General features: G+C 41.4%; 2 protein-coding genes across 3 annotated transcripts in view; one reads left to right on the forward strand and one right to left on the reverse strand.

Moving 5' to 3' along the window:
* Positions 1–281: 281 nt before the first annotated feature.
* Positions 282–14,174, forward strand: RDH12 (retinol dehydrogenase 12). Of its 2 annotated transcripts, none has more exons than XM_054969951.1 (8): positions 282–425; positions 3,035–3,153; positions 4,574–4,729; positions 6,217–6,321; positions 7,705–7,914; positions 8,838–9,027; positions 11,801–11,927; positions 13,420–14,174. In XM_054969951.1, the coding sequence occupies exons 1-7, from the start codon at positions 346–348 to the stop codon at positions 11,901–11,903; spliced, it is 963 nt and encodes a 320-aa protein (XP_054825926.1). In that variant the 5' UTR covers positions 282–345; the 3' UTR covers positions 11,904–11,927; positions 13,420–14,174. The 2 variants fall into 2 exon arrangements, with proteins under 2 accessions (XP_054825926.1, XP_054825927.1); XM_054969952.1 differs by having other exon boundaries at positions 7,735–7,914.
* Positions 14,175–14,293: 119 nt separating this feature from the next.
* ZFYVE26 (zinc finger FYVE-type containing 26) overlaps positions 14,294–25,913 on the reverse strand; it is a 61,776-nt gene continuing 50,156 nt past the window's right edge. The window contains exons 37-42 of the mRNA XM_054969953.1: positions 24,279–24,481; positions 23,650–23,791; positions 20,598–20,657; positions 19,897–20,079; positions 17,857–17,901; positions 14,294–14,799 (exon numbers count right to left, since the gene is read on the reverse strand). Coding sequence (XP_054825928.1) covers positions 14,590–14,799; positions 17,857–17,901; positions 19,897–20,079; positions 20,598–20,657; positions 23,650–23,791; positions 24,279–24,481 — 843 coding nt within the window. The 3' untranslated portion in view covers positions 14,294–14,589. The remainder of the gene's footprint in view (positions 14,800–17,856; positions 17,902–19,896; positions 20,080–20,597; positions 20,658–23,649; positions 23,792–24,278; positions 24,482–25,913) is intronic.

The raw sequence follows: 25,913 nt of genomic DNA on the forward strand, positions 1-25,913 counted from the left end.
AGATACCCTGAAAATCTTGTTGGTTTCTAAGGTGCCACTGGACTTAAATGCTGCTGTTCCACCTTAAGTGATTTACTTGCGATTACTTTATTCTTTTGAGAAGCTGCTTAGTTCTCCCTTGATTCCTCCAGCAGAGAAGCCAGTCGTGTCCCTTCCAGCTACACACGCACCCTTTTCATGGTTCCTTTTCTTTGTTTTGCCAGACTACAATTCCCAGCATGCCTTCCGACGTACAAGTCTCTATTGTTTTCTCAGTGCCAGAAGTCAGTGCTAAAGTTCTATGCTATATGTAATCGGAGATTCGCGCTGTGAGGAGACAGTGCATGAAGTGAACTGACCCGGACAATGCTAGTCTTTCTGGGGTCCGTGCTGGCACTGTCGATATCCTTCCTTCTCTTGGTAGTTATGGCTGCACCTTGCATCAGGTTCGTGATCTGATGGGTTTGACTGGTTACTTAAATCTTTGTTAACCGAAACGCAGGAGTAGTTCCCGCTCCCACCCGCAAATAAGTGATAATTGCAAAATGCATTCTAGTACAAGAGAGTAGTTGTATTTAATGGTGTAGGAGCAGCTTGCACAGCACGCGTTAGAATTCGAAGGATTCACAATAAACTTCTTTGTCTTTAAAGTGCCACAAGACTACTTTTGGGGAGATTTTCTGAGCATCTCTCTTTACCAATACTTTTATCTGTTAAATGCCTCTGTTTTTAACATCTCTATAATTTCGTATCTTTTAAAAAACAGTTTTACTGTAATGCCTTTATCCTGTTTTTTCTCTGTCATAACGTCTCTCTTGTGGAGTTGGAATCAAGCAGCAGACAAGTTGCAGTTTGACTCCCTCGGTTTCAAAAAAAACAGAATGAGGAGGTGGGAATAGTGTTGCCTCTTAATGGAGGCTTTGTATTTCAACAGATGTAGAACAGACAGAAATTCTACAGATGTTGATCTTCCCATTACTGAGATCCCATCTTGTACTTTATCTTGTTTCTTATTCGCTGTTTGCTTCTAACAGGATTGATCTGTGAGCCTTTAAATCTGTTGCTAAAATAACCTATTCAAGGAGAGATGCCATTTAAGAATTTAAAAAATAAATGCTGAGTAAAAGAACTGGAAAACAAGAGATATTCCAGTAGAATTGCATTGCTAATACTCCAGAGGAGTTAGCCGTGTTAGTCTGTAGTAGCAAAATCAAAAAGAGTCCAGTGGCACCTTTAAGACTAACCAATTTTATTTTATTGTAGCATAAGCTTTCAAGAATCAAGTTCATCTGATGAAGAGAACTTGATTCTCGAAAGCTTATGCTACAATAAAATAAAATTGGTTAGTCTTAAAGGTGCTACTGGACTCTTTTTGATACTGCTAATACTGTTTCTATCAACTATTGTATTAACTTGAAACTTTCATTCTGACATAGCTTTGCTAACACTAATAGACTGTGTTGTGGTTCTGCATTCCTTATTAGTTTAGTTAATTTGCGGTAACTGTTCCTGGATGTAAAGATTATCATTGTGAAATAAAAGAGAAGTGTGAAGGTGAGAATAAATCTTAGGTGATTTTTTTTTAAGAGACTACTTCTTAAAAAAAAAAAAAAACCACAAGACTTCCCCAATAGGGTAGTTCAGACAAAAATGCTTTAGCAAAACAAAATTGTACTTGTGATTTCTGCAATATGAAGATTTCATATGCAGTAGTGTAGGCAGCCAGTTAGGCCATCTGTGGCATCTGGTAATAGTCTTCAAGTTTTAATCAGAGCTTACAAGATTTCAGCACTTACAGAGATATGAATTAGTTCAGCTATACTATTGAATGTTACAAATTGACTCTGATTCAACCTGTTACACAAATTAAGTGCCCTTCTGCCCTTACTCAGATTCTTCAGAGCAGAGGCGGAGACAGACAAGGGCATGGTTCAAGTATGGTTCAAACTTTAGAATCCAGCGTTATAGATATAGGGAGTGAATGTGCTCTTCTTGTATCGCCCTTCTCATGATACAGTAGCCTGAAGAATGCAGTCTTATCTCGGTTCCCTAGACAGCTACCAAAGAGAAACATTTCAGCCTTGGTTTTACCTTGTCTTCTCTGAAAACAGCTTTCAGCAAAAGTTGAACAGTGAGAGTAAAGGGGGAGGGGGGGTCTCTGCACTATTAATTCATTGTAAGAATATATGGATTAAAAGTATAAAATTCTATAAAACTCTTATATGAAAAGGAATATTAAAATCTTAACTCTACAAATCTGTACTTTATTAGATTAGATCTGATTTTATGGCAATCCTACTTTGTCTATCAATGCACATTTGGGAGTGGACCTCACCTACTCTAAATGGATTAATTATTCTTTTGGTTGGATCTGGTTTTAAGCAAGCCACTCTCTGCAATGCCTCCTCTCTCCTCATACCTTTCTGTTGTTTGTTGTTTGTAGTGTGCTAATGGTTAAATATTTATAATAATAATAATAATAATAATAATAATAATAATAATAATAATAATAGATTTATATACCACCCTTCAGGATAACTTAACACCCACTCAGAGCGGTTTACAAAGTATGTTATTATCCCCACAACAAAACACCCTGTGAGGTGGGTGGAGCTGAGAGAGCTAGAAGCTGTGACTGACCCAAGGTCACCCAGCTGGCTTCAAGTGGAGTGAGGAATCAAACCCGGTTCTCCAGATTAGAGTCCTGCGCTCTTAACCACTACACCAAACTGGCTCTCTTGATGAAATGTACTCTGGATCTCATTGAGGGCTTGGGCAAACAGAAGGGATTTCCATCCACAGAGCAGGAGTTCCTTGCCTCCTGCTGCAAGTTAAAATGCACGTACCCAAATGCCACTCCTGGGTAATAAGGGACCCACAGGATCATCTGGGGGCGGGGAGTTGGAAAACTGCTGTAGGAGGGGGAATTCACAAAAATTTCCTGCTTTCTGTACACAGAAGTCTTCTGTGGGATCCAACCTCCTGTGTACATATAATGGACTTTTTAAATCAGTGCTTGAACCTGTGAGTTACTTGTGCATTGTTATTTTTTTAGGAAATATATCGCAGGAGGAGTGTGCAAGTCTACAGTGAAGCTGATTGGGAAAGTGGCTGTGATCACAGGGGCCAACACTGGCATAGGGAAGGAAACTGCCAAAGATCTTGCACAACGAGGCAAGTTACTTATCCCTACCTATCAGGTCATTACCCCCTTTTCTACTGGTAAAAAAGGGAGAAGGGTATCTCCTTTAACCCCTAAAAGAGTATGCTGGGGATTATGGTATCTGCACAGACAATAGACATGTGGGACAAGGGTTGTAATGAGGAGGAGAATTAGGTGAGGTTGAGTGGGGAGGGGGAAGCTGTCTGGATCCACCATGATAATTTAAGTCTTCATTGAGCCACACAGAATGATTTTAAAATGAGTTGCTGCCTACACTGAAACTTTAGTTTGGCCAGGGCATTTTATTACCACATCTTTCCTAGTGAAACCACAACATCATTAGTACAATGTTATTTGGCTTTGTGTTAATTTTTTTCTGAGGTGTTTAGAGCATTAAAGCAAAAAACTGTACTATCTTCGTAATTAGTTTGTGTAAAATGATGTGTTCTTGAACCAAACGGGGGCCCCTAGCAGCCATCCAAAGCCCGCGACTTTCTATTCCATTATTGCATTGTGGCGTGGAAGGGAGCTGCTGACCTTGCTGCTGTCATTGGGTAGTGCCAATCTCGCTGGTCAGACGGTGGTACAGCACCTTACTCATGTAACTGTTGTCATGATACACAAGGAGGCAGTGGGATTTCACCTAATCTACAGATCCTCAGTTTCTGACTTTTGGTCAGAAAGGAGCTTTTTCTCACTTGATGATCTCTAACTCCCCAGCTGTGATATGCATGCACATGTTGTAATGGCATGGCTTTGCACCATTGACTTTCAGTCGGTTTCTCACTGACAGAACAATTCATTTTGATAGAACTGTCAAAGCTGCTGCCATACAAAATCCCCCAGCTATCTTGCCTGCCTGATCACTTGTCCACTCTGTCTGCTTTGCTTTGCCTCTGCAAGTCTGCCTTATTTGTTGTGAACAGCCTTCTACTTATCTGTTTTATCTATTATTTATTAAGTAAATTTTTCTTCTGCCCTCCCTCCAGGGTGGTGTACATGGTTTTCTTCTACATTTTATCTTCACAACAGGCTGTGAGGTAGCTTACTCTGAGAGAGTGTGACTGGAACAAGGTCATCCAGTGAGCTTCCACGGCAGAGTGGGGATCTGAATGTGGGCTTCCCAGATCCTGGTCTGAAACTCAAAAGGCTATGCTACAGTGGTTCTCACTGCTTCTCTGACTTCTTTGAGTGCACTTCTAGCTGTTTGGATTCACTAGTACAATATTTTGTATTATACTTGAGTGACTTGTCTAATGCAGTCTTCTCAATGAAATACTATTAGATCTTTCTTCCAATAAACTCAATTGGTGTCTGAGATCCATTGGTACCATCCTGCAAGGTAAGCTATTTCTAGCTTTGAGCTACACAGCTTCTACTTTGTAAACTAGTTGGTATTATCAAGTAGTTCCACACTTCTCCTTATCACAGGTGCCAGAGTCATCCTTGCTTGCAGAGACATGGCAAAAGGAGAAGCAGCTGCCTGTGAAATCCAAACCACAACTGGAAACCAGCATGTTATTGCGAAAAAGTTAGACTTGGCAGACTCTAAGTCTATTCGGGAATTTGCAGAGAATTTCCTAAGAGGTATTGAAATCATTTTTATCCTTTTATGAATGACAATACTTGCTCAGAGCAGGAATTTTCTTAACAGCTTAATAAGGTAATTAACAGTAATAAAAGAATGAACAGTAAAATGCCACAAACTGTAATAATAAAGAAAAATAATGCATCAGGCCAACTAGCAGTAAAAACTCTCAGTTGAGAAATAGCCAGAATGAAAAATAAATCGCGGCTCAAATCATAGGAAAACAAATCAGTCTGCTGATTGCCTGTCAAAATTAAACGGACTATGAGCGGCACCTGAACATTAGAAATAGAGGCCCAGGAAAAACTCTTGGGGAGAGTATTCCCAAAGTGTGGCCTGACAACCAAAAACCTTCTATCCCTCCCCATTGCTCATCTAGATCCAGAAGGTGGAAGAATCCACTGAAAGTCTTTTGAAGATGATGAGTAGGTTTGTATGATGTATCTGAGGACCTGACTGCACGATACATTTTCTTCATATCCTCCTTGGTTCCAGGCAATCAGATGTGCACTGTGAGTTCTGTGCTCAGAACTTAGTTCCCATATATGCAACGGACAATGTGATTAGATAAAACCAGGAACAGTGAACTCACAGTTTTGATCTGAGCTCAAGAGATAAAGTAACCATATGATTTACATCAGAGTTCCGTCCTTACATCAGAGTTCTTGTTTGTAAAAGGTTATTTTATGTGTGCTGAAAATGTGTATGGCACCTTACATCTCGTCAGCATTTTAGGCTGACAGAGATGTGGGTCCACAGTTGTGAAATCCCATGTATGTGTGTATTTTTGTATATCTTTCTGTTTATCTACAACACAAGCAAAGCAGTCTCTGTTCCAAACCCGTTCTGAAGCCAGATTAAAATGAGTCCAGAAAATTGGTTTCTTTCAAGAGCCCCAGGAGCTGGGAAACCACCACCCACTCTAGCACCTGGCCTACAAATGGAAGATTGAAAACTAGTTAGAAATTCTTCAACATAGAAGAGCTCGAGGAGGGTTTTATTAAACAGGTCTAAAAGTTCTGCAGTGCTGGCATTTCTGCACTTAAGGTCATAGACCGAATATTGTATACCCGTGATGTGGGATTGTATATATCTTCCTCTAAGGCAGGAGGCTATAACTGACCTTGCCCCACAGAAGGGCAGACTTTGGCCCAGGAAGGGAATGAGGGGGCAGAGACTTAAGGTCGTATATTGGATTGTAACGCTTCAGGCAGCAAGAGGATGATTACTTTTTAGAATATTCCCCTGTTCAAATCCCCGTGCGAATAGAAAACCAGCAAGCAAACAGAGAGAACCCCTTTCTTCCTGCTGTGCTGTTTTTCTATTTTCACAGAGGTTTTCTGATGTAAAGGAACATTCAAAGCTGGAATATACTGCCTGCAGGATGAATCACAGGAGGAGTTGAAAGAAAGTTGTGCTGCAGACTGTATCATTATTATAGGATTTCTCTGAAGCTTTTGGTGCTTTTTGTATCTGTTCCTTGTAGATGAGAAAGAGCTCCACATCCTCATTAACAATGCAGGGGTGATGATGTGCCCCTACTCCAAGACAGCAGATGGTTTTGAGATACAGCTGGGAATTAATCACTTTGGTAAGGTCCAGAGTCATTGGTGTGGTGAATGGACGTGTACCCATTACACTTCCATAAATAACTGAGGGGAAAGCTCTGTTTAATCTAGGATGCTTTTCTCCTCATCTCATTGTTCAGGGAGACTGAAACAGGGACACATTATGTGGCCTAAAACACACATTTTGGCTTGGCCAACAAGCTCTTGATAAAGGTGCAACAGGCAAATCCAGTTATACCCTGTGCAGGAAGGAGGGCTCTATGCATATCTGTAAAATAACTGACAATAGCCCTGGCCCCTGCTAAGAGAAGGGGAATAAATTCAGTCTCATTCTTGCAAGCTGAGTGTGTCACCACTATGCACTGAGTGTTCAGTTTCTGTTTGTGCATGTAGTTTCTTATCCAGCTCCCCCAAAACCATTTTAGTGTGCAGGTACACCTAAACTGGATTGGGATACAAGCTTTCAGCTGTCATTTAATAGAGCAGTTTATTGTCCTCATAGCCATAGACAAATTTATGAGAACATGAGCGCAGTGTGCCATCTGGATCACAACACTGCTGATGGCTGGATCTTTATAGCTTTTGAATGATTGCTGAGAACAACTCTGCATTGTTTAGTACCAGATTTCTAGCATAGAATCCAGGCCTTTTGATCATTTGTTTCAGGTTTTTAATGTTAAGACTATTTACAGAAAAATAGATATTTATTTTTTTAAAAAATTATATATATATATATATATATATATATATATATAAAAAAAAAATAAAATAATTTAAAAATAAAAAATAAATATTTATTTTTTTAAAAAATAAATCCACAATCTACTTTCAGGCATACTGAGTTTGTCAAAAAAGCTGCTTTTCTACAGCCTCTCTTTAGAGGTAAAGAACTGTAAATACTAGGCACAATAGGTCATATATGTGTGATTGATGGAGGGAGGGACTGGCAAAGCTATGTAAAGATAAATTGTGAGAGGAAGGGCAGGGAGAGGTGAGCCAGTGCTTGGCTCTTGTATCTGTTCCCAGGGAAACGCTGGTTGCCACTTTGGGTTCAGGAAGGAATTTCCTCAAGACCAGATTGGCCAGGGATCCTGGAGGTTGTTTCCTTTCCTCCGAGCATTGAGCAGGTGTCACTGGGGGAGGGCGGGTAGCTGTGAATTTTCTGCATTTTTCAGGAGGTTGGTCTAGAGCACGCTTGGGGTCTCTTCCAACTCTATGATTCTATGATAGAAAGAGGAGGTATAATTATAGCTTGTTCACGCTAATCATGGGGACCAGTATTTTATTAGACATTCCCATAGTCAGTCAGTAGGGTGACACTTCACAGTAAATCAACTTATTTTTCTTGTATCCCTGTTTAATATTGTAACCAAAAGGCAAACCTTATTTTATCATCTCTCTCTCAGGGCACTTCCTTTTAACATTTTTATTATTAGAGCGCCTGAAGCAATCTGCTCCAGCTCGCATAATAAATGTATCATCACTTGCTCATCGTGCTGGGAAGATTCGTTTCCATGACCTTCAGAGTGAGAAGAGCTACAACCGGGGCTTGGCTTATTGTCAAAGCAAACTGGCCAATATTCTGTTTACCCGAGAACTGGCCAAGCGGCTGCAAGGTTTGTGGAAAGTATGGAGCAGGTTGTTGTTGACAGTGCCATGTAAATAACAGCCTTGTCTGACTTACTTGGTGGAAAATGGAGGATCTATAGGAAATGTTCCATTTTCCTAAGTGTGTGTGTGTGTGTAATATGTAACAAAAGAGAAGTTCAATGTACTACTGTTTCCATGACAGAAATACGCACACCTACTTAGAAATAAGTAATACCAAATATATTGTTTCTTACTTAAGAAGTAAAGGTGGAAAGTATAACACTGCACATTGGAAAAGGTGGTGGTAAACTTTCACATTATGTTCCTTTTTGTAAAAGTTCTAGCAGTGTGCATTGGACCTGTTATACATGTCATCAAGTGTGTTTTCTGCTATATAAACACTTGCATGGGGGGAACAGCCTCATGGCACAGAGTGGTAAGCTGCAGTACTGCAGCCCAAGCTCTACTCACGACCTGAGTTCAATCCTGGCGGAAGCTGGGTTCAAGTAGCCAGCTCAAGGTTGATTCCATCCTTCCGAGGTTGGTAAAATGAGTACCCAGTTTCCTGGGGGTAAAGTGTAGATGACTGGGGAAGGCAATGGCAAACCACCCCATAAAAAGTCTGCCAAGAAAACATCGTGATGTGACATCCCCCCATGGGTCAGTAATGACTCAGTGCTTTTACAAGGGAATACCTTTACCTTTAAACACTTGTACCAAGGAATCAGAACCATTTTTGGTTCTATGGAAACAGATCATGTTCATTTGTCTTCATGGCATAAAACTAAAAAGCATATATTTAGACAATAATTTATGTGGACATATGAAAGATACAACTTGAGGGAGGATTCTTATTCTCCACTGTAATAATGATAACATAAATTTTCCTTTTGAATAGTTTGTCATTTTCAGTATGTCTTCTGCTACATTCATGATTTATTTTCTATAGGCACTGGTGTCACTGTAAATGCTTTGCATCCAGGCTCTGTAAGGACTGAATTGACCCGTCATATAACTATAATTAATAGTCTCTGGTCAATGATACATTTCTTCTTGAAGACACCACAAGAAGGAGCTCAGACCAGTGTGTATTGTGCAGTTGCAGAGGAGCTACAGTCTGTAAGTGGGAAGTATTTCAGGTAGGTCAAAATGTGAGGCTTAACATTTATTGGAATATAGTGGTTCAAGTTGGATCTCTTTGGGGGGGTGGAAATCACTCAAAATGCTTCTTAGCATCAGCTAGACTTTTTCTGTGGCACAGGTATTGTGAGATGATCAGGTCTGAGTAGCAAGACTGAATTTGGGGGTATAGATTATTTCCCTGTGTTTGGCAATATTTCCCTGCGGCTTTAATAACTGTGGAAGAACACTTTGGCTCACATTAAAGAGATACACATGAATCATAAGGCCTGTGAGTTAGCAGTGTCAGTTTTGACAGTTACCTCAGAGGGGGCGGGAGTCTAATCCATCCTGCTTTGCCCATATACTTGGTGATACCGAAGTCAATGATCAAAGTCCCGCCACTCTCCAGGCTCTACTCCCACAATCTCAAGAAAGTGCCCTACCCAGAGTTGGCAACCCTGCACTGGATAGATCCTGGGAAACTGTTTAATATACAGTTGCAAGGGCTCCACAAACTGTACCTGCCCCCAGGAAGACTATCACATGAAGAGCTCAAAGTTAAGGACACATGTTCTCTTATACTTCAGAAATGAAGAACGTCCAACTATTGGAGCAAAGGTAGAAAAGGCAGAAATGTTTCTTCTAATAAACTTGAATAAATTGGTTTTTTCTGGTTATCCATTCGTCCTTCTCATCCTCCCCCTCCCTCTATACGTGACACTTTTGCCTGCACCAGTCTGACATTCAAAATTGTCAACCACCAATGGGAAAACAGACTTGAAGTTTTGGAGAGAACAGAGAGGTATTCTGGACTAGGCAGGGGAGTCTACTAGAAACTATAGTTACTGATTTTGTCAGGCAGGACAGGGTGCTGTTCTCAGCTAAAAACAGTTTAAAAGTGCCAAGCTGTCTGGTTACTGTAGTTGCATTACAAGCTGCAGATTAAATCAACATTGTACTTCTTGAGTATAAAGCACCTCCAAGCTCCACCATGGCATCGTCTTAGCTAGCTGAACTGGGAAGACATTACAATAACCTCTTACCATCTGAATAAGGCTGCTTGCTTTGTCAGAGCTGACTTCCACATTCTCCACAACCCAAAGTTTCCCAATCTGCTCTCTATAGTGAAGTCTAGATTCACACTGATGTGGTCTCTGGTACAGGATTAATGAAACCTAAGAGTGTGTCAAAAGAAATACACTAAACTAAAACAAATCCACTTCACCTCTTTCCCTTAAGGAGGACAGGGAACCTGGTATTTTAAAAATTCAGGGAAAGCATGGGTGTTGTTGCATTAGGGTTCCCAGGTCCCTATCCCCACCGGCAGGAGGTGGGGGACCTTGGACTTACCTTTAGAAGTCTCCTTTTTGTGCACTTTGCACACATGTATTCCTGGAGAGGTGTGATAATGTCACTTTGGGGAAGTAATGTCATCACACCAGGGTCTGATTCTGGCAGGAGCACACTTGAGGTCAGCACGATGACCTCACTTCAGGAAGTGATGTTGTTGCGCCCCCTGGGAGCACGTGCCCCCTACATGTTCCTGGGCTGCCTGCCAGTGGTGGGTGATCTCTGGGTAGCCCAACCCCCCCTGTCAGTTGCCAGCAACCAGCAGGCAAGCCGGTAAACCACCAGGACATTGCCCACCACCAGCAGCTCCTGGGATCCCTATGAGCAACCCTCCAGCTTGAAGGACTTGTTCCTGGTAGAAATGCAGGGGAAAAAATGTAATGAGAAAGTCTGGATCAGGGGTTGTGACATAAGATGGTGCCAGTGGTGTGGGATTGATTTGAAACTCACATCTGGACAAGAGAATGTTTCCCACTCTCATCACTCCAGCCTGAAGGAATCAGAGACAGAGCAGATTTAAAACAGCACATCACTTAACAAAACAGTAGTTACTAAGTAGTCTAACATGGAAAATAAATCACCTTATAAAGAATTGTGAGTAAAGTAGAGAATTACTGAGAGAAGGGGGGGAAACCCATAACAAGACAAAGGCTGGATCGGGTTGTGTCAGTTTCCAATCTACTTAGGGTTTTCCCTGTATACTCTCAGAGGAATCTTTCCAGATTATTAAATGTGTTGGGTATGTGTTGGCAAGTGGTTCTAAAGTATGAGAAAAAAATTATGTAATTATGATCTCTAGTCTCTGGAGATCTGTTGCAATTCTAGGTGAGCTCCAGGCCCCACCTGGAGATTGACAACCCCTACATATGTTTTTCCAGTAAACCTGGTCCTAGTGCAAGAACCCCCAACACTCATGTCATCTTGTCACTCATGTCTTCAGAGGAATGGTACAGAGATCTACATGCTCAACTTTTATTTAAGCTTCAACACTCCTTGTCATGCGACAGCAGCTAATAAATTATATTTGGAAGAAAGGGCTCATAACCTCTTCTTAATTTTGGGCAGGTTCCAGTTAGGATGTTAATAGTGCACTTGCCATTGTGCCTTACAGGAATTTTGTATTTCTGTACAGCATATTCTGGTGCTGTCCCATTCCTGGGAACACACATCTATTTGTAGGAGTTCTTTCCCACAAAATGGCTGGCTTTGTTCAGGTGTCCCCCACCACAGCAAGCTGATTAGTGGAGTAACTATTCAGAAGGCAGGTTGAATGTTTAAATCCTCCCCCCTCTTAAAAAACAAAAAGAACTTTGGAGACTGAGAACTAGTATGTCAGGGAGATTGTGTATAACTCTGTCACTAAGATTTTTGCTAAGCCCAACTTTTAAATGATGCCAATGCCTAAAATTCCTAATTGAAACATTATCCTTTATATAACAGTGACTGTAAGCCAGCGTATGTCTCAGCAGAAGGCCGTAATGAAGAAACAGCAATACAACTTTGGAAAGTCAGCTGTGAACTCTTAGGCATCACGTGGGACTGAATTATGAAGTATCCTTTGTTGTAGGTGTGTATTTCTAGCAGGGTATAGGAATTGATAAACCAAACACAGCTGGCGAATGCAAACAAAATTCAAAGTATACCTGGTGTGATGCAAAAAACAGATGGACTATTTTTCATTTTAGTTTTGTGCATACTTAACTGTGTAAGGGGGTACACATTTTCCAACTTGAGAATATTTATTATTTATTTGATTTGATTTATACCCTGCCCTCCCCACAGATGGGCTCAGGGTGGCTAGCTATGCTACTCTTTTTTCAACCCATTGGACAACCATGGCAATAGAAGCAAGGATCGTTTCCTTGTAGTTCTGCATATTGTGGTTTATAACCATTTGTGAAGACCAGATATCTTCTAAATTACATAGGCTCACACTGGTGTTTGAAGTTCTTCAACTACAAGCAAGCATCTGAGGCTTCTTTAGTCTCTCCCCTGGACAATTCAAAGCACTCCCCTGGCAGATAAGCTAGTTAACTATTTTTGAAATCCAGGCACTTATTACCATCTAATAGCTAACCTCTGGGCAGAAGGCCCAGGATACAATGCTACTAAAATGCATGCCATAGAGGGAAGCTTCTAATCTTCTGTTCCAGTATTCGTGGAGAAGATATTTGAAAGATCAACTTTTTTAAAAGGAAGAAAAGCTTGATCTCTACCTTCTCTCCAAAATTATGAAGGTTACTGAAGGGTGTACCTTTTTATTAGATGTGGTATAAGAGGGCCTATAAAAAGTACTGGAAGAACAAGGAGGATGAATGGCTTATAGAGTCTTCTTCCACTTGTTAGACAAAGACTATTCTTTATCTCACTACATTTGCAAATAAAACTTCTCAGTTTACATTGTTCTTTCTGTGTAAGGTACTATGCTTTGATTTTAGCTTAAGTCATTTAATTTGATTAAACTTCCAGCACATCTATGGTAAACCAAAACCGAAAAGGTGACCAAATTTGTTTTATTTTTGCTTCATACAGAAATTCATAATCTCTCTTTAAGAGTATAACTCATTGCAATATCTGAAAATACAAGGTAGTTGCCAGAGGCAGATTCTGCTGGTGACAAAGAGAATCCTTAGGATGAGATATAATGTAAAGTGCATAAAGTATAGTGCAAAACGGAACACCACACATGGGCCATATTCTTCTGCTGAGGTGGGTTCTGTTTTTTCCCCTCTGTAAAAGTGGGGTGTATATGTGTTTGAGGAAAGCCCAAATAGAATGGAACATAGGCAGGTAATGAACAAATGGTATTTCAGAGATGGAAGTAGTTCTTCCCCTCCTAGCTCTCAGACAACAACCACAGCTTCTGTAAGCCTTAATGAGATAAGCTTCAGAATCTGGAGTTTGGAGAAGCTAAAAGTGGCCATCCTTAGGTACTTAAGCTAAGCTATTTCTGGACACTATATCTAATGAGCTAGGCATTACAAAATCTGAAGCTGATTTGAATATTAAATTAGAAGATCTACCAAACTGTTCTAGAAGGCATAACCTATGCTTTGCAGGTTTTCCAGAACAAGCTGAAGAATCCAACAATGAAGCCTCCTTAAACAGATGCTTATTTCAGTTAATGCAAACAGAGGATAGTGTTGCCCATATGATAAATAGGGCACACAACTGGTCATTCTGTCCAAAACAATGCCTCACCAAGAGATCACTACTAAATTTCTGCATTATTGTACAAAAGAAAATATTCTTGAAGAGGCAAGAATTACGAGGCACTCTATACTTTCAGGACTCTTCAAGTCTTTCAATCTCCTAATGAATTACGAAGGCACTATGTTGCAAGCAAAAAATCCAGACCAACAAAGCCTGCTATTCTCTTTGCTGGAAATTTCTTCATCAGATCTATTATTAAGCTTTGAAAAGCAACTCAATTAGCCTTCAGAAAACATGGAGAGAGTCAACTGATGCATGCAAAATACAGAACACTCATGACAGCTACAAGGAAACAGATAAAGATGATAAGCTGGAAACTTCCTGAAGTCAGGCTATCCTGGTATGTGTCAACTAGCAACAGAAACATGTTCCAAGAAAAACATTTCAACATACTTCTGTCTTTCCCATCACAACACCAAATATCTTGTTAATGATTTGCCAAAAGCAGCACAGCAGAGAAGAAACTTCTGCACCATCACAGTTGCCGCAGCCTCTTGATATATATTTCAGACAACTCCCACCCCGATGCACACTGTATTCATGCTGAAGAGGCAACCAATAACTGTAAAATCTATTTCAGAACATAAAAGGAATGAAGAGAGAGATGTTTTGGTCTTGGGTTTCTTGTAGCAACTTTGTATTCAAGCAATTGCAAAAAGATGGGCTCCAAATTAAAGCTTATCCAGTGTGTTTTTTAGATTAATAAAATAAATGGCCTTTGCTAAATGCCATTATTATAACAAAAGGATTTATCTCTCTGTTAGTAATACAGCCTGACCTTTTCCATGTTTAACACAACGAGAACACCCTGAGGTAGAGGTGGTTGGTTGTCACCAGGACCCAAATGGCATTTTAGGAAACCAATCCCTTCCCTTTCTCCAGGAACAGCTTAATGGTTTCTCTCTGCCTTGCTTTAGCCAACAGTTCACCATCTGTAACTTTTACCATTAAGCTGTTCTTACCAGCACGATGCCAAGCCTTCCCTTCATGAAAAAAAGTCTCTATTCGGCCGGTAGTCACTTTCTTGTGCTCTGAGCGAGCCAGCTTTTTGGCTTGGCTTGATGCACTGAAAGCCATTGGGTGCAAATAGCCTGTACCACATCTTCCCCACTGTCTTCAGCCAACTGCCGTACATGCTGAACCAACTGCACAGCTCTAGGGTTCTCTTGCTTCACGGCAACCAGGTAAGCAGAACGCAGTTTGTGGCATCTCAGGTATGCTTGGATCTGAAGCACAGGAAAGGAAATACAAAAGATATTTGCTGGTTTCCTCAGTTAAGAATACACAGGTGGTTTTCAAAAATCTTTGCACTTGAAACAGATGGTGACATGTTCAAAGATGCACAATAGACATGGCCAGGTTGGGGAAAGTGCTAAAAAGAATTGTTAGGTGGAATTATTAAAACAAATCTTTTAGATGGAATTATTAAAACAAATCCTTGATATTTATCACTCTGGAAACTATAACTGACCTACATTGCTCCTCTTAGTCAAAAGCCCTTTAAAGATTTTTTTTTTTACGGATATTGACATTTGGCAGAGTGAACTTTCTGATGCTGTAACAAGCCAATGATCAAGATAGACTCTTTGGTTCTACTTTCAGATATGTTACTAAGTTCTGTGAACTTCAGCATATCACTTTAAACTCTAGGGTCTGATTTTTTCCAACCTCAAAAGGACAATGCGTACTTCCTAGTGAACCATGGTTTTAGTCAGGAGTGTGAATGCATTCATTTTCTGCTTGTGTTTAGCCACTGGTTTTGGCTAGTTTAGCCACTAGCCACAGTTAAAATTCTTGCTTGCAGAGCAGGCACAGGGAGTCATTTGGCATTTGTAAATCAAACCCAGGTGCTTCACCTGTCACGCCAAGGAATCAGGCAGGATTGCAGCGGGAGGCACTTGGTACCTCAAGAAAGGGAACTAGCACGCGAAGGGGAAAGAATGAAAAGCTATGGACACTAACTATTGACACACTCCCTCCTTTCTGAATGTGCTTCAGAGATAACCTTAAAGAATGCTGACTTGGACTTAGTGGGTATATAGAGTATACTTGATAAACAAGATACTGTAAAGCTAGAAACTAAGATGGGTAGCCGTGTTTGTCTGTAGCAGTGGAAAAGAGCAAGAGTCCAGTAGCACCTATAAGACTAACACAATTAGTGGTTGGGTATGGACTCTTGCTCTTTTCTACTACTAGAAACAAAATTACACAATAAAAGTTATTCAATGCCTAACTGGATAAGAAATGCTATTTCATTAAGTTGGATGATGAAGATGATGACTATGGTGACAAAGAGAGGTTATATATTCTGATGTGCCTAGAGGAATGTTGCAGCCATTTCTCTAAACTTGATCCTGTTAGGCTTAGTTAAGTGCTGACCAGTGATGCATCATTGCTAATAAAGAGACATCTTTATTCTGCCTCTTCATTTGGACCCCTTCCCAAGAACTACTGGTTGGGTAAAAGAAATTTCTCTGTCACATGGCAGAGCCACTGGCCATACAAAGGTCTTACATGTTGTCTCTCATGGTTTTCCACTGTGTGTTCACACTTTCTGAACACACACTGGAATAAAAATGCTTGGTAGAAATTGCTTCATTATACAATGCAGTAAGTTAAATGTGTACACACAACGTGAGCATTCATCTCTTATTTGTATGCACTGCAAGAGCACAGAATTAACAGGCAGGCAGATTTACACTAGCATATCAAAGGGAATAGGAGGAACACAGACTAGCAACAAAAACAAATCACTAGCACCCTTGCACAGGTCAGCTGCACAGCACCTATGCACGTTGCATACCTAACAGAAGCAAATTGAAGCAAGGAAATGCCTTGTGCTTGGATACTGCTTGGTTCTATTCTGTGGTGTTTCCTCACTGGCACTCCTCAGTGCCTGGTTGCTGTGAATGACAATGGTTCTCTTGGGCTAAGTTGCAACAGTGTCCCTTACTTCAATTTAGTTTGGGTGGAATGGATGTTATTCTCTGATGTGATGTTGGTCCCCTTGCTTCATTTTGGTTCTGGGGGAGACTCATTCCTGTGCTTCAGTTTGGTTCTATTGGGCTTTCTATGGCATGAGCTCAGCTTGCACTTGGGAGTGTGCCTTGGTTATGGCAGCCTTGCCCCAGTGTATTTCTGCAATGGGAGTCAGCTTTGACTTTTTATCCCATAAGGAAAAATGGAGTGGCTGCAGGCACCTTGTTCAGGGGCTCATAAAATTGGCCCTCGGGGTCCAGTCTTCCTGAAACTTCAGAGTCTTTAGAGGATAGTCAGGAGTAGGTATCTTGAAAATTTGGAGTTTACATGAAAAATGTGACCCCAAGCCCCCAGGTAACTCCCAAATACTTTCCTCAGAGAATAATGAAGAAGGGACGGAGGCACCTTCTTTATGGGGCTGTAAAACTGGCTCTCAAGGTCCAATCTTCATGAAACTTTGGAGGTCTTTGGAGAACAGTCTGGTAGGAACCTACTTCACCTACTTGGTGAAGTTTGATTGAAAAATGACCCGTCCAAGCCACCGGAGAGCTCTGAGAGTGATTTTCTTTTTTCTTTTTTTTTCTTTTTTGAGAGTGATTTTCTCATAGAAAACAATGGCCGAATTTTCACCATTTTTTTTGTTGTTGAAAATTTGGTTAACATTTGGGATACCTGATTTTTGATTCAGAGTACTCAGATTTTACCAAATCAGCCAAAATTTGGTATTTTAATCCAAATTCTGAACTGAACTGCACATCCCTACTCTTAACTTTGAAAGGACCCCTGCTCATTATTGGAAAGGGTGAGTTCATTTATTTAGTAAGAGTTAAAACCACCATAACTACCTGTTTTTTTATTTGCTTTTTTTTTTTGCAGGACCACACCACTGCATGCCCCATCTCATGTTCAGCTCTACTAGCTGTGATTAGAGCAAACTCCATTTAAAAGCTTTGCCTCCTGCCACAAGCTTAGAGGGTGGCCTTGGGCAAGCCACTTATTGCAGATAGAACAATGTGGCTGCAGCCAAAGGATAAAAATACTGGCCTACCTTACAGGTCGGTTGAAGGGTTACAACAAAATACAATATGAAGCACTTTAAGCAGTGAAAGCACTATGTAAGTGTTATTACTGCTACAAAACACTTAGCAAGCATATTCTGATACTTGCTCTGAATCAGAACAGTACAGAATAATGGATGGAACAAGGAAGGAGATAGCAGAACATATGTAGAAAGAAGAAAAGTTTGGGATCTTAAGAATTTCCTTCACTTCTAGGCTCACTTTCTCCAGCGATGCCTCACTCACCTTGTTTTCATCACTGTCCATATCCTGGATCAGATCATCCAGCTCCTGTATTCCACAAAGGAAAACACAGTTGAAAAGTTATACTTTGAAGCCACTGACATTTATTTTCTGCTACTGGGAACCAAAATGTATCCTTAATTTTTCCCCAAGTGCTTAGCTCAATAATTCCTTGTGACATCCTCTGGAACATTATAGGATCAGGGCAGCTCTTCTTGAATTTGGATTGTGAGATCTCTCAGAATTGGGCTAACTAGATGGGCCTACAATATGGACTTGATGGCCATCTGTGATGGACAGGTCAAAGTCTGGTCCATTTTGTGAAAGCTACCAATTCCCTTTAAACCTGATTGTCATGTTCATAGAACCCATAACAGCCAATCAGCGCCTTTGGAACACTGATTATCATTCCCTTATTCACAGTAGCGGAATCAATGGTCATCTCTGTCATGGGTGAGGCCGGGAAAGGCCATTTTATCTTAGGAAGGGCTGACATGGAGATGATAGAGACAGGCTGAGAAAACCTCATCAGTCTCAGACCTAAATGTTTTCACATCTTGCAAGGCAAATAATGAAACCCTCAAATGTAAGTAGTACCTGAGTTTGACTATTGGATTCTGTGTTCTCGTAGGCACCTGCAATGAGAAATTCTAGAACCCAGACTGCCCAGGACCTTCTCTATACTTAGGGGGTGGGGGTTGAAAAAGAGCTGATCTCTCTTTGTTTCTCTGTGAGTTTTGACAGCTGGAGAGGCTTCCTCTGGTCGAGGCCAGGACCAAGAAAGCCCTGGCCCTGGTTGAGGCAAGGCGAACCTCCCTAGGGCCAGGGACCACTAGTAGATGTTTGTCTGCTGAATGTAGCAGTCTTCAGGGAACATATGGAAAAAGGCAGACTTGCAGGTATGCTAGTTCCAGTCTGTGAAGGGCTTTAAAGGTTAAAACCAAAACCTTGAACTTGATCCGGAATTCCACTAGGAGCAAGTGCAGCTGGCGCAAAACTAGTGTTATATGTGACCAGAACGGAGTCCCGGTCAGAATATGTGCCACTGCATTCTGGACCAGTTGTAACTTCTGTAGAGCGAGTTGCAGTAGTTCAACCTGGAGGTGACCATTGCATGGATCACCATAACTAGGTTGTGGGCTGAGAGGTAAGGAGCAAGTTGCCTAATCTGACGAAGATGGAAGAATACAGATTTGGCAACTTCCATGACCTGGGCCTCCATTGACAAGGAGACATCCAAGATCATGCCCAAACTCCTTGCCACTGGCATAAGTGTCAGTGGTGTCCCATCAAGAGGTGGGAGCTGGATCTCAGAACCTGTCAGCCCACAGCCCAGGTAAAGGATCTCCGTTTTCATGAGATTCAGTTTCAGTCTGCTCTGTTTCAACCAGCTAGTCACAGTCTCCAAAGCCCTGGCCAGATTTTCCGGAGCGGAGTCTGGCCGGCCATCCATCAACAGAAAGAGTTGCACCTTAATCTCTGTAACCTGTAAGAGATGTTGATTGTAGAATAAAGCTTTTCTATTGTTTCAGAGATAGTGACTGGATTCCTATCCTGTGAGCCTTGCCCTGACCAAATTACCAAACAGCCTCATTTGATGGTCCTCCTGGTATCAAACTAGTGATAGGGGTAAATTCTGGGAAGTGATGGCAGCTACTGAAGACTCCCCCCCCCCCCAAAAAAAAAGGTCTTAAGGAAGTTGGGAAGCAGTGAGGATATTCTGTCAGGAAGGTGGGATTTCCCTCGGACAAAACACATCCTCTTTGCCTCTGGGCAGCGTTGTGCCTTGCTTGCTGGCTAGCTGCACAAGCAGGGAGTGAGAGTGATCTGAGAGACGCATGGGGAGGTATGCTGAGATAAAGTCCTCATTCCTCACTCCTAACAGAAGGAACTAAGATACTGTCTCAGGACTATGAAAATATCACTAACAAAAAATCCCAAAGAATTTAGTCCTGAGTATTACTGAAGTTGCTCAACGCTCTCTGAAAACGTGATAGTGATAAGTGGAGAGAAAAGTGAAGGTGATTGAAAAAGCAGAATTACCTCAGAAGGGATAGCTTCAAACTCATCCAGACAGTTTAGGATGACATTGTCCCCATCATTTTTAGCAGCAACACCAGATTCTTTGATGCATTTGAGAAGCTGCCTGATCTCACTGTATTTCTGTTGCTTCAATAGCTGTTGGGCCACTTTATTGTACACAGCAGCAGCATCTAGCTGGAAGTCCTAGAGAGAATTGATATTCAAAATCTAGTCTCAGGTAGGTAACTGTGTTGGTGTGTAGTAGAATAGCAAGATTTGGGTAGCACCTTAAAGACCAACTAGATTTCCAAGGTATGAGAGAGTCAAAGCTCTCAATAGCTCATACCTTGGAAATCAAGTTGGTTTTTAAGGTGCTACTGACTCTTGCCTATCAAGATCCAGAAACACCTTCCTACAACAGAAGCAGGGTTCTGCTGAGTATCCTGGGAGTTGGATTCTAGGGAGCATATCAGCAGACAGAAAGGAGGTTGCTTTTCACCAATTGCCCCCTCATGCTGTCCCTGAGGGTCCCTTATCCCCCAGAAGTAGCATTTCAGGAGCATTTCTGAGCTCCAGTAGGAGGGCAAAAGCAAGAAATTATGCCCCAGGGACAGAAAACCTTTCCACCTGCAGAAATCCCCCATGGGACCAAATTATGTATAAACACATAATTGTATGCAGTAAAATGCAGAATATAAAACATCTTCATAGGTTTAATATACCTGTAGGACTCTGAATGCAATCCCAAAGCCTTCCTCAATGTTTTTGCCTTCCAACATGACCTGAGAAAAAATTGATGATATGGACAGAAGAAGAAAAACTTGAATAACATGCAGTTCATAAATGGTACTATCAGATGCTCAATATAAGCAGGTTTCTTGTTTTCTCTAAAGAAAGCTTTAGGCTTGGAGGGGAACTGGTAAAAAGTAAAGTCCTGATGCCCACCTACTTTTCAAGATACATTCAATTCTCTGTCTGCCATAAAAAGTAGTACTCATCCAGACTACATTTAATTCCTTCCACATTTTAAACCTAAAAAGCCTCAAGATGCACACATATTAGACTCACATATACTGTGTCTACTACAAGGATACCTTTCACACTCATACTTTACAGCATATCTGTACCTGTTTTGCGTCCCATGTTTGCAGACGTTTCACACTTGAAAGCTAGTCATGGGACGCAGTGCCCATCTTAGTCCGCGGTATCCAGGATTCCCCCCCCCCCCCCGCGGATATACTGCGATTTTAATTTTGAAGCCGCTGCCGACTCACGGCTGACCCGATTAATGCCAGTGTGAGCACTTTTGTCCCCTTTTTGCTTCTCTCCCTTTCCTTCTTTTTTCTTGGGAGCTGATTAGGCTGTGTGGATCTGACCACTCCCACTCTCCTCAGCTCCCCGACCACTTTGTCTGCCCCTTTTTAAAATGTTTCAGTGTTTGGTGGCAGTGTGGCGAAGTGTCCCTGGCCCGCCTGGCTGGCTAGCAGCAGGGAGCCAGGCACCCACCTAGCCTAACCCGAGCAGAGAAAGCAGAGCGCAGAGTGGGAGGGAGGTGGGCAGGGCTGGAGTAGTGGGATGCAAGTGTGTTCACTTGCCCTCTGTGCTCCGGTGCCTCCGTCCAAGTGACGCCCCTGAAGAACTTGGGCTTGGCTTAGTGGGCAGCCCTGGCAGGGCAGCTCCGGAGGGCTTCAGTTGTGCAGTGCGTGAGGCACTCAGTACATGGTCTGGGGCTGAGCCAACTTTAATCTTCACTCAGCTGCCTCTTGCCCTTACAAAATCCCGGCAAGTTTGTGAACTAGGGATGACCTGTGGCCCGGAGCAAAGGAGGGTGGAAGGCTGGGAATGAGCAAGGGGCACGGAGGACTCTCCCTCCGGCAAGGCCTCCACTCAGCCTCTCCTCTCTTCTGGCTCCCATCCTTGCACCCCTCCTCCTGCCTCTTACTGCCATGGCTTCCTCTTAAGCTTCCTGATCACATTTGAGCTGTTTGCTTCTCTACACTGCCCTCTCCTTTTCCTTGAGCTGATTAGTCTGTGTGAGTCTAATAAAACCCACCCTCCTCAGCACCCCGTCCGCTTTTTCTGTAATTTTTTTTTGTATTTCTAAAGGACAGTAACGTTTCAGCATTGTGCATCTTTTTTTTAAATCAATGGATAGGAAGCAATGCACTTATGTTACTGCTGTTTGGGAAAAAGATGCCGCAGGAAATCACCACCAGTAGATATGCTTTCTGGCTCAGCAAAGAACCATTTCTGTTCATTTGAACATTGGACACGTTTCCCTTTTGATTTTTAATGCTCAATATAAATGATGATGGCTTTAAAAAATGGTGTTTGAACAAGCATGGGGATTCTACATTTTCTCCAAAAAGATCATCACACCCCACCCATTAAGGGATCATGTGATCGTGTGAGACCAATGATAGCCTGAAAATTTGCTGGGCAGGGACAATCAGCTCTCGACACCCCTTGGTGCTATTTTCTAACATGAAAAGTTAGGGAGTGAAAATGGCTGCACAGAGATGCAGTACTGATGTGTATAGGGAGCTGGGGTTTCAAGTGGTAATGTCACAATGTTACAACACATGCACAAACTTTTTTTAAAAAGGTGACGTGAATTATAAAGCCTACAACAAAACCAGGGCTTCAAAGTAAGTGTGAAATAAAACACAGGATGCCAATTCGAAACTTCCTGGACAGTTGCGATCATGGCGACTCCTTGGAAATGGTGCATTAACCCATGAATATGAAAGGTACCAAGGAGCAGAAGTTTTTCATGTCACTGCTAAGATTTTTTTTTTAAAGCTGATTATAATGACTTAGATCCCACCAATATTTTGACAGGCACAAGCAGGAGAGATGATTTTTGCTGACCCTCTCCTACTGTAGACCTCTAAACCCCTTTAACCTATTCCTAGGGTCCCCTGTCCCCCAGGAGCAGCATTTGGGGGTGCTGAGGGTTAGGGAAGTTAACAAAAGTTGCCTCCTTTGCAGCTATGGAACTCTAGGCAGGATCCAACCCAACGAAGTGAGCAGGGATGCTGAGAGCCACTGCCAGCCACAAAGCAGTGCACAAGTTTTCAAGTTCACCAGAACTCTACACCAACTGGGTTTTACAAAAAAAAAGACAAGTGGGGAAACAAATAGATCAGGCCATGCCTTTAAGGACTTGTCTTGTCAGGACCCTGGACAAAATGCTGAGCAGATTTAAAATGATGCTGTGTTGGGTTGTACCTCTGGCTTTCTGTGAGGAAGCAGTAACAAACACACTAGAAACACCAAGGTCAAGAATGGTGCCACTTTCTCTATAACACTCTAAGACAAGGCAAGATACACAAATCCTTAGAAGGCTGACTCCAATTTACAGGTTACCACCCCCTAAACAGTTGCTGGTGGCACTTTATCTGCAGAGTATATGATAAATTACTAACCTGGCATTGTATAGAGATTGTATCCTTCCTTCCCTAGCTGCAAACTCTGGAGTAATATTGTTTAATTTCTTGTTCTTTGGAACTACCACAGAAAGATTCCTCCTTGAAGAGAGTTTTCCCCATCCTTCCCTATGGCTTTTTCACCCCCTCCCATCTCTCTTCATTTCAGCTCTCAACTGCTAACACATTTAACACTGGAATCAGAGTTAATGATAAAAAATGAGCTTGTGAAAGATGACTAACTGGAATAATTTGCAGAAAAACTTACATATCTTCATTGCAAAATACAATCATAGCATTCCATTTTTATGTATGAAGTGTCAGTACTTTAGGTGGTGTTCAGTACCTTGCAAGCAACTTCCACTTTCATTTGATTGTTTCCAAAAAGCGTGGGTACACCTAAGTCAGCTGTAGGCAAAGTACTCAGTTTCTCACACTGATGGAGGAACTTGGTTACTTCCATTTGAAGCTCAACTGTACTAATATGCCTGAATTTAGGAAAAATGTATTTCATTAACCAACATCAAATAACATTGTATCATAATACCCTCAATGGAGCAAAATTAGTCAGTCACAAGAAAGGTTCCTGAAAGTTTGCAGTTATAGCCAATACAAAACTGGCAACTGAAGCATTTGTAACAACTTTTTAAAAATTAAGAACATTTGAACTATTTTTCTAGAAATAAAAACTATGTATCACTTTATGGACACAAACAGACAATAAGTCATGTGTTAGTTAACTCAAACATACACTTCTCTGTTCATTTTTTTTTTAAAAAGCGAAAATTCTGTTGCTACAAAACTTTAATCAATGGATTTATTTAGTTTTAATATTTTAAGTCTATTGACATTTATGTTAGAATCCCTAAAGTAAATCCACCCCTTATTTCTATGTTTTAGCATGACACAAAAGAAACAATGTGGCCAATAAAGGGTTGAATTTGACATCATTGCCAAACAAAGTTTTGCTAATACCTTGACACATCAGGTGCAGACATTTTTTTACGGAAAGTACATTGTACTTTTTTTCTTCCTGAGGTCCGTGAAACTTCCTGTAGGTAAATTTTTAGGTGGTCCTTGACTTTCAGAAGCCATTTCTGCCTATCTCCCAATTCAGTATATGACTTTGCCTTGTGAGTGAAAAATCTAATACAGGTCATGGCAGCACGGACTTGATCCTGGAAGACAATTTTTTTAAAAAAACATGAGTAAACTTAAACTAAGGTGTCGAGCATAATAGCTTTATATGCACACACAGACACCCTTTCAAGGTGGGTTAAATTTTGGGAAATCCTTTTGCTTTAGAGTGTACAGACTATTCTGGACAGATAGAATGATGTAAAGTGTTCCATACATATTACAGTATATCTCCCCCTAAGTTACAAATACAAGAAAAAATCCCCCTAGCTACCCACATAGTAATCATTTCCTCAGGTGTAAACATTTTCCTTCAATCCAGCAGCCAGAAATTGCTCTTAGTTGTGACTCAGGATCAGGAAAGGTGTGGAGCCAGCAAGCGAGATCAGTTCTGTTGCTTCCCTTCCCTTACACTGACAAGGATTTGCTCCAGAGGAAGGGAATACTCCCAACCTATGAGTGATGCCAAGGGAAGCCAAGGTTTTTAGAACAGAAATTCTTCTGCTTTGCCAGAATAGATGCTTGCCCACTTTTCTGTTACATTCTCCAGAGACTTCCATTCCCCTCCAAGTAACAGAGGCAGATCAGAAGTGAATCTTCTTCAACTTCTACCAGTTAAAAAACTAAGTCTCGGCAGCTTTCACTATAGGCCAGATTTCTTATAGGATAGTTGTGCCTGCTGATACGTTTACTAATGCCCACTTGCTTTTTGAGTCTTGGGGATAAAATTCAGAGAATTATGAGCAAAACATAAAACTAGATGCCTACAGGTCAACTGACCAGCAAAGTAATGAGCTCATTCTAGTTAGGAATGCCACAGTCGTACAACCTTGGCATGGCTATTCCTTATATTTCTGGACTTGAAAATATCTGCCTGTGACTACAAAAGGAACAAATCCTTCCCTTTCTTTGGAAACTAAAACCAAAAAGCATCTCTTCCCCAAAGCAGAAAGCGAACCTTGGCTTCTCCCTCATTAGTGCAGGACCTTCTTTCGGGGAGCCCAGGAGGCATTTGGCATCTGCAGGCAATACCCATCCTGAGGCAACTGCCTCTATCATAAAATGATGCTTGACTCAGAATCTCCAATTATTTTATGACTGCCCCCATCTCATGGCAGCCATTTGGTGGCAGCACACATAACCCTCTCTCAAAATGTCCTAGGTACCAACATACTCAATGAGGTTGGAGAGCACTTATAAAGTTCTCCTGCACTTTCAGGCATCAGGTAGGTGGCCCACAGCAGCAGTGCATTTAGTAAGGGAGACGGCAACTAGAAACTGATTTTATATTATGGCTTATATTACTGGGGGTGGGATACAGCAGCAAAAATCCTTTCTACTCATGGAAGGTTCCAATTCAACCCAATACATTGATCTAATACTTCTTTCCAAGCAAATCTGGGACGTTTTTGCAACACAAAGTCTTATAAAATTCTGCCAAATAAATACCACCACCAAGATACGCTTATTCTC

The sequence above is a fragment of the Eublepharis macularius genome, chromosome 2, assembly GCF_028583425.1.
Source record: "Eublepharis macularius isolate TG4126 chromosome 2, MPM_Emac_v1.0, whole genome shotgun sequence".
In the NCBI taxonomy this organism is placed as follows: Eukaryota; Metazoa; Chordata; class Lepidosauria; order Squamata; family Eublepharidae; genus Eublepharis; species Eublepharis macularius.